We start from the raw sequence: 8,438 nt of genomic DNA, 5'->3' as shown, positions 1-8,438 counted from the left end.
CAGAGACGTTAACTCAAATACAGTTTGTGATCACTGATCAGTGTTTATTACCCACATCCGAAACATGACACCGTGTCCATGTATGTAAACCCAATCTGAACCCGATGTGTCCAGTTCTGCAGCCTACAACTGGACTGTAAAAAGGATGATTCACTCAAGTTGTAGCCACAGAGTCTGTCCAGACTGCTCTGCAATATTTGTTCTGCAGGAAAATGAGTTTAACAGAGTTTCATTGTCTCAGGTGACTCAGAGTCTGACGCCAAAAACACATAGCAGAGACTAAGTGCCCTTATCTGTTGTGTTTAGAAAGGCCACTGCACACAAGGTGAGTCGATTTATGTTTTAAGCAAATGAATTATGAACAGAGGCGGAGTTTCATCCCATTTATTAGATGCTAGCGTACAGTTTATCGATCTGTGGCTGGAAGAGGTTTTTCAGCTCGGCCCTCTTGGCTTTCAGAGTCGGAGTTAGGAGGCCGTTCTCGATGGTGAACAGCTCTGGGTGGAGGTAAACGGCCTTCACCTGCACCAGGTGGGAGGAAGAGATGCAGATGTTAAAGTATTTGGATACAAGATTCAAACTGAACAAAAAGTTTGTGTTGTTTACAAGTTTAAACTGGTCTTAAATGTTAAAGACATTTATCTTTAAATAAAACTGCTTATTTTAACCACTAGAGGGTGAACTGAGCCAGGATTATAGACATGTAGCACCACCACAAAGTCTGTTTCTAACATCCTGAAGTTTAATTTTACAAATTGAGAAACATTACAGGTGAAAATAAAAGTGAGATTTGGGCCCATTTTGCTTCCGTAACATGTTTCCTTTCAGACATGAGGAGAGAAAACTCCTAAATCCACATTTAGGTGGTTTATTTTACAATATTTTGTCAGTTTGTGTCTGTAGACTTCACCGACACTTTGCATTAGATAATGGTTCATTTTCATGGTGTTATCCATTAAAGTTTGACCCTGTTGATCTGCAAAATATTTGACCGTTTTCTCAAAATGAGTTATTTCTCAGACTGAGGACAGAAATCTTTAGTTCAGGAGCACTTCTATCCAAAGGTTTGCTCATACATCAGTATAAAGTAGCTCAGTCTTCTCACGTGTGTTCAGTGATTATTTTCCAATACGTTTAATGTATTTTGAAAGAAATCTTCTGTACACTGACTTAAATTATTCACATGTATCGTCTCTCCTTAAATTAAGAATCAGTCAGGGAGCAGACGCAGAACAGAAAGTATGTTTGTTAGTCGTTACCTGCTCGAAGGACTTCAGTCCTGCTTCTTTGCCCAGTTTAGTCATGTCTGAAAGAACTGCCTTATTAATTTCCTGTAAACAAAACAAAAGGAAAAAAGGTCGTCGCCGTTAGAGCAGGATTTATTTCGATTTCATGCTTCTTTCAGTATTTGATTTGCAGACATCTCATGAGTTTCACAGCACGCTCTGAGTGCTCGTCCAGCTGGCTTCCTTTCGTGTTAATGATCGCGTTTACTGCAGATATTCTTAGAAAAGTAACTTTGAGGACACGCTGCATTACAGTAACCTAAGATTATGTAAATAACACAAGCCCTTCCACACACACACACAGATGGAAACATTACTGTGTTTTTGCAGAGTTCTTCGATGGAGCCGTGACATCCCAGATTTTTGGCAAAACCCGGCAGGACTTCAGGGTCAGGAACCACAATGGCAACCAGGCAGGCCTGCAGACAGAAGGCAGTTTATCATCAAACAGTACAGTGTTTATATTGGATATGGCTGTACAGGTATCGGTGTTATCATACCTGCAGGCTGTCTCCATGCACAAACACTTGTGCCACAGGTCCGCTGCGTACGTACACGTTTTCAATCTTCTCCGGTGCGATGTACTCGCCTTGAGCCAGCTTGAAGATGTTCTTCTTGCGGTCGATGATCTTCAGAACGCCGCTCTGTTTGCAAGAAAAACAAAGATCGCAGAAGTAGTTTTAAGACTTGGACACATCGTGTTCATCTAAACAAAGAGTGAAACCACAGCTGCTCATCCTGCACAAGAACAAAAACAGCAAGTCAGAGTGAATATTGTCCTTGAGTAACAGCTCAATATTTTCCAAGAATCGTGACGAGAAGAGACACCACTCATGTACATGTGATAAATATACAAATCACAGATAGCAGCACAGATAGAAGACTTGAAACAGGGGGAAGCAGCTTGCCTGGCTCCAATTGTGTTTAAGTCATACAAGAAACAACAAGATGTGTGTTTACAGCAGTGGTTCATGTACCAAACTGTCACCTGACAAGACTCCAGGTTAGCCCAGCACATAACCCCCCAGTAAAGCCAGCTACTTCCAGTCTTTGTGCTACGCCAACATCTCCTGGCTCCAGCTTTATATTTAGTGGACAGATATGATAAGTATGCATTGTCTCATGGTCTTTATTAAAGCTGCACTTCAGTTGACTTAAATCCTGAGCCTTAATATCTGCCGATAAGGCTCGAGGGCTCGGTCCACAAACACTCTGCATGCGGTGCCGAGGAGCTTCTGGTTGCGTTTAGTCGGCGGTAAAGGCTGAACCAATCGCTTGACTCACTGGCACGTAATGAGGAGAGAAATTGCGCTGGCTTTTGCCAATTTTCTGGGTTCGGTTCTTACCGGCAGCCATTTTCCGATGTCTCCAGTGTGGAGCCAGCCGTCTTCATCCAGGGCCTCTGCAGTCTTCGCTGGATCTTTCAAGTATCCCTTGAACACATTTTTACCCTTGATGCAGACCTGGAAAAGTCGAAGACAACGATTATAGAGTGAAACCAGTAGAACTTTATAACTACTTTTAAAAGCTTAATGATGTTTGGATGGGTTTAATCTGTGGATCTTACGTTTCACCAACTGGAAACTAAAAACAGTGATATCTAAAGTCTTGGATGAGATTTAAACTGAGGTTCAATAGCTTTCATACCTCCAGAACTGGCTCAGGAATCACCACATTTCTAACTTCTCAGCATCAAAGTCATCCAGTAATAGTCGTCTGTACATTAATGGGTTCATTGCAAATAGAAACTGCCATTTTGCCAAATGCAACACAGGGCTGAAGTTGTGATCAGTCACCTGTGATCCACCTCACCTGTTCAGTTACCATGAACTCACCTCTCCTTCGCCATTCGAAGCAAAGTAGTTCATTTCTTCAACATCCACCAGCTTCACAAAATTACAAGGCAGTGGCACGCCAACATGTCCTGTGATAGATCATGTTACAGTCGTGACTAAAAGAAATCCTCCATCAGAATGACTCAGATCGTACTGGCACCAAAATTGCTAAAAACTGTTTCATAATGTTGCTTTAAGTACAAATCTGAGGTACTTTTCCTTTTCAGTAAATCTGGGGCAGTTCAAGTTGAACTTTACCTGAGGTGGCGTCTCCCGGCATGGTGATAGTGCAGCCGGCTGTGCACTCAGTCTGACCGTACGCTTCAAAGATCTAAAAAAGAGTAACAGTCAAATCAAGAGTGGAGTAAGATCAATGCGACAACACGAAACAATCAATGGAGAACACTGTTGTGCAATCTCTCCTCTCCAAACACAACAGTTACCGTATCAGTATCAATTGGGTGTAAACACCTCGGAGTTTGCCAAAGTTCAAACGTCAGACAAAGTGTGAATCAAGGTTGAGTAAACACGACCTTCGTACAACATTTCAAGGCGGATAAATGTTACCTGGCAGCCCAGAGAAGCTCTGAGGAAGTTGAGAACAGAGGGAGAAATGGGGGCTGCTCCGGTCACCATGACCCGGACTCGTCCCCCGAGAGATTCCTGCAGTCAAAAAGGTGAAGTATGTTTACGTTCACCGACTTCCTGTTTCTGTTTCAATGTGTACTTGTTCAGACTGAAGCTGTACCTGCACTTTATAGAAGATGAGTTTGTCCCAAATGCTGTTGTTCCTGATGATGCCTTCCTTCACCTCGGCGTATTTCCTGTCCACGGCGAAGTTCAGCAGCCATTTCTTGAAAGGCGATTTGGCTCCGCTCTGAACCTGAGTGACACGGAAACGTTGGACTTGATGTTTAAAGCAGAGAGTGAGAGGAAAGAGGGGGCCGTCGTGTCAAGACACAAAATCACTAACTTTGTCGTAGACGCGGTTGAGGAGTCGAGGCACGACTGGGAAAATGGTGGGCTGCAGAGTTTTCATGTCATCTGGCAGCAGTCTGATGTCACCCTGGAAGAATCCCACCCTCGCTCCAGCACCGTACAACACCGTCTGGACAAGAAGTCATAACAGATATCCTCATTAGTCTCTCTATAAAGCACAAGGATTGTAAACACTCTTTATGATCGGATGTTAACGGCGTCTGGACCTCACCTGTACGACTCTTTCGAACATGTGCGCTAAAGGCAGGAATGAAATGCTGACATCCTGGGTATTTGGAACAACTGCCGACTGTGGGGTGCACAAGAGGCTTCGTTAGCAATACGTTCAAGTTTGTGTGCTTCCAAAATACATCAAGTCTCCACGTGGCGACATACCTCAAAGCCTTTGACGACACCTGCAGCGTCTGAGACCACGTTCTCATGGGTCAGCATGGCTCCTTTGGGGTTTCCTGAGAGAGAAATACAAAATAAATTAGCTACTGAGGCAAATTTAATTTCAGACCCACTTTGGAAACCCATAATTAGTTGCTGTGGAGGTTTGGCTGCAACCATTATCAGTCTGTTTTTCCTCTGTTCTCCATACCGCATCAGACTTGGCCATTTTTCATTGGTTTATGTGCTTCTATCATGAGACTAGGCTACATGGTTAAGCCATTTCCCTTTTGATTGAATGTTGAAAAATAACCAGATTTTTTAAACACCATATCAAGAGCTGTAGAGCTACTTCTTCACACTTCTGGTGGAATCATAATCATTGTCTAGAACAGCGGCAATCGGCCACATCGTTGACGTGCCCCGATGGGACCGAGCCGTTAACGAAACACATGTAGTTTGCTGGCTCTGATGTTGTTTCTTGTAGCATCTGGAATTTTAAAAACAGAAAACTGAAATAGTCGGCCAACGGCAGCCAACTTTCTGTGAGCCAGACCAATGTGAGGCAACTGAGGCTGCACATAGGCATTGAACGAAATGCTGGCAGTCTACAATATTGTCCATCTTAGATAAACACAAATCTGTCCTAAGTGTTGGACAAACTCCAACAATAGGACGGCTCTAGAGGAAGAACAGTCAGGATTTCATGGCAAATCAATCCAATAGTTGAGACAAAACCACAAATGTTGCCACGTTGAAGCTGAGAAGAGCAAAAGTAAGTTTACAGCTGAAGTTCAGGATTAATCCTTTGGTTCAGGCTGAAATATCTTCAAGTGGTGGATCAACCAACGCACAATAGTGTTACAATAAATGAACTCTGCTCTGGTTTCACGGCTCATTCTGTGCAGTCACATGTCAGATTCAAAACATCATGGATTGTTCCACCCTGCAGTACCTGTGGTGCCACTGGTGAAACAAACGATACTGAGGTCCTCAGGCTTTGGTGGCTGTTTAAAACAAAAATCAGCACATCAGCACAACATGCATCTTGTTAAATCTCATGTAATCTAATTTTACTAAAAAAGAAACAAACTTACAACTGGCTTTTGAAGCTTACTTTTCCCCAGAGCCTGAAGGACAAAGGGAAAAACATGTTTTCAATCACGTTTGAGCTTCTTCTAGCAGTACAGAGCTACAACAATTGTCTTGAAATGACACCAAGCAGAGATTCCTCCCAGTATGCAATACCTCCACGTCCTCCAGAGAGACGATTTCCACCCCACACTTTGTTCCTCGCTCGACCAACTCGGAGTTGAAAGGGTCCATGATGACGACAGTTTTGAGGACCGGGGTCTGGCCTTTCTCCCGTGTCTGCAGCAGCGTTTCTGCTTTGTTTTGATTGTCACAAAGCACCGTGGAGATCTCGGCTGAAAGGAGGAAACAATCTGTATTAGCACAATGAGCGAATAAGGCTGGAAACGTTGACAGTGCTGTTTGCATTTAGTTTTATGTAAACCTATAAAAAAGGCAAGACAAAGTGTTAAAAGCAGCACAGCACATGCTCTTTGTCGTGTCATAAACTGATTATATAACCAAAAAAAAGCAAAACCGAAGCTCAGACTGAAGGTTGTGATAAATAAATGAGATTAGAGCAACACGGATTCCCTGTGGGGAAACAGTGAATTACTGGACTAAGACTCTGCTCTGTAATTAGCAGCATTACGGTGCCAAGAGAAGCTCCAATTACCTTGGTCGATGATGAAAACAAGAGCTTCAGGACCCAGGGTGTCGTACAGGGGAACCGCTACCATGGAGTAGGTGTAACAGGCCAGTTCGCTAATAATCCACTGTGAATGAGAACAGCACTTACAGCATGTTTGTGTCACCAAATGCCAAGACTTCACCCTTTGGCAAATAAATGTCCACACTTACCTCGGGTCTGTTCTGAGCAAAGATGCCGATGAAGGTGTCCGCGTTGGGGTTCAAACCTTTATGAAGAAGCCCTGAACCCAAGTACTCTGCTCTGTCAGACACCTTCATGGAGAGGAAGTGCAGTAAAAGTCAGCTGGAGTTCATAACAACTCATCTTTATCAGATTTCTTTTGTGGCGTGCAGTTTTTACCTGTTTGTACTTCAGCCACTGGTACGGCCTGCCTGGTTTTCTGTAGCCCAAGCATGGTCCGTTACCTGCAGACAAGACATGGACCAACATAAAGCTCCACAGAGATACATTTAGATATTTCAGCTGATCACAATGCTTTTAGTTTTAAAACATCTTTAGAGAAACACTAGCAGGATGAAGGCTCAGATCCTGTGAGAATCATCAATAAGAGAAGGTAAAGAAAGTTTTCGTCACCTGAAACTTTCAGACCCTTCTGAAAAACCTCGTAGAGCGTGGTCGCATCTTTAGAGCACGACGATACCAGGTTGTTGTTATCCTCCATGAAAGCAGCTTTCCTGGCTCCATCCTGAGGGCACGAAGCAGAATCAAAGTGTTAAAGCTGTGAGAGTTACATATTATTAGATGAAATAAAAAGCTTTGCACTCTTACCTTGACGCCTGTAGTCTGACAGTTGAGGTCCACGGGAGTCCGCACAGGGTTTGGCCGCGTGTTGAGGTAAAACAGGGTGGCAGCCGCCACGGCAAACAGGGAGATGATGGCCGGGGTCGGGAGAGGGGTGAACGCGAACTGCAAAAGGAAGTCCATGGTGCGAGATCTGCCGGGAGACAGAGAGTTTATTAAAGATCGCCAACACTCACTGGGTGAAAGTTTAAGTCTTGTTATGCAATGCTGAGCTCCTTGACACTGCTCTTGAGATTGTCTCCATAAATAAGAGGTCAAAGTCAACAGGACTTGTGCAACAGTCATTTCTAATCAGTGCAGATAAGTGGAGAAAATGCCAAAGACAATGTGTCACCAAATTGTTCATGAGATTAAAGACATCAGGATGCATTGTATTTATTCATAAGCTTAAAATAACTTTTCTTGACCTTTAAGGCACTGGGTCGTGTTGTGAGGTCAAGGTCGACCATTTTATGAGCGCATACTCAGAGTGAACACGATTTATGGTGTTTAAAATCACCATTAAACATTTAAAGTTAATAAAAGTGTGAAAAATCAAAGTGAGCCCAGTGGCAAACTTATGACAATATCAATTAAGAGGATTTAAAAAAGTGTGTAATTAACATTTTGGTCACGGTGCAACAACAATTTTGACAAATCTGTTTATAAAAATGGACAAAACGTGCATCTCCTACCTGCTGTTGGTCCGCTCAGGTGTTTCACTCCACTGCCAGCTGACAGGTAGGCAGGTGTGTGTGCACAGCAGATCCTCTTCCTTTGCTCTGCTCAGTGAGATACATGGAAAACTCATAAAAAACAGCCGGACGGAGTTAAAGTGAACCTTTGAACTTTGGCCACTGATAAAAAAAAAAATTTAAAAACCACATGTGCAGATGTAGAAACAGTTCCAGGTTATGTGTCACAACTTAAAGTGTGTGTTGTGTAATTTCTTAATCTGCTTTTAAGATGTCGGCTTTAAAAATCAATAAATGATTTTTAGAGCGGCTTTTATCTGAGACGATGTCAGAAGACGGCCAAAATGCCCCAGCTGATGAAAGGTCAACCGTCTGATTGCCCTGGTTAAACAATCAATCGGTGTCAGACGGATCAAGATTCTTCAAATGTTGCAAAAATCAAACTCTGTTAAATCAACACTTCTTCAAAACAGTGTTTCTGTAAAATTATTTGGACAACTCGACAGACTCAAACTGATCTAAGGGCAGAAGTAAGAACGGTCTAACGCTACAAAAAGTTTAAAATCTCTAAAGATCTGCACAGTACGAGTCAGGAAACCTCTGTAGATTTGAATCAGCCAATACAGATGGATAATTATTTTTTTTTAATTAATAGATTTGTGGTTGTTTTTTTGGAAAGTCAAGATGG

At 42.8% G+C, this 8,438-nt stretch overlaps 1 protein-coding gene across 4 annotated transcripts in view; it reads right to left on the bottom strand.

Moving 5' to 3' along the window:
- Positions 1-368: 368 nt before the first annotated feature.
- The window catches only part of acsl5 (acyl-CoA synthetase long chain family member 5), a 10,716-nt gene continuing 2,646 nt past the window's right edge, over positions 369-8,438 (bottom strand). For 2 of the 4 annotated variants that reach the window (XM_027289053.1, XM_019259224.2), the window contains exons 2-22: positions 7,751-7,837; positions 7,044-7,209; positions 6,849-6,960; positions 6,615-6,679; positions 6,425-6,526; positions 6,240-6,339; positions 5,741-5,919; positions 5,590-5,622; positions 5,448-5,499; positions 4,496-4,569; positions 4,332-4,409; positions 4,095-4,229; positions 3,870-4,004; positions 3,689-3,784; positions 3,380-3,452; positions 3,122-3,210; positions 2,633-2,749; positions 1,787-1,930; positions 1,604-1,705; positions 1,260-1,331; positions 369-522 (exon numbers count right to left, since the gene is read on the bottom strand). In XM_027289053.1, the coding sequence (XP_027144854.1) occupies positions 388-522; positions 1,260-1,331; positions 1,604-1,705; positions 1,787-1,930; positions 2,633-2,749; positions 3,122-3,210; positions 3,380-3,452; positions 3,689-3,784; positions 3,870-4,004; positions 4,095-4,229; positions 4,332-4,409; positions 4,496-4,569; positions 5,448-5,499; positions 5,590-5,622; positions 5,741-5,919; positions 6,240-6,339; positions 6,425-6,526; positions 6,615-6,679; positions 6,849-6,960; positions 7,044-7,199 (2,049 nt within the window). In that variant the 5' untranslated portion in view covers positions 7,200-7,209; positions 7,751-7,837 and the 3' untranslated portion in view covers positions 369-387. Of the gene's footprint in view, positions 523-1,259; positions 1,332-1,603; positions 1,706-1,786; positions 1,931-2,632; positions 2,750-3,121; positions 3,211-3,379; positions 3,453-3,688; positions 3,785-3,869; positions 4,005-4,094; positions 4,230-4,331; positions 4,410-4,495; positions 4,570-5,447; positions 5,500-5,589; positions 5,623-5,740; positions 5,920-6,239; positions 6,340-6,424; positions 6,527-6,614; positions 6,680-6,848; positions 6,961-7,043; positions 7,210-7,750; positions 7,862-8,438 lie in introns of all 4 variants that reach the window. The other 2 variants (XM_027289054.1, XM_027289056.1) reach the window with 1 other exon arrangement.

This window comes from Larimichthys crocea, chromosome XVI, assembly GCF_000972845.2.
Source record: "Larimichthys crocea isolate SSNF chromosome XVI, L_crocea_2.0, whole genome shotgun sequence".
NCBI classification, from domain to species: domain Eukaryota; kingdom Metazoa; phylum Chordata; class Actinopteri; family Sciaenidae; genus Larimichthys; species Larimichthys crocea.
This window is presented reverse-complemented; position numbering and strand designations above follow the sequence as displayed.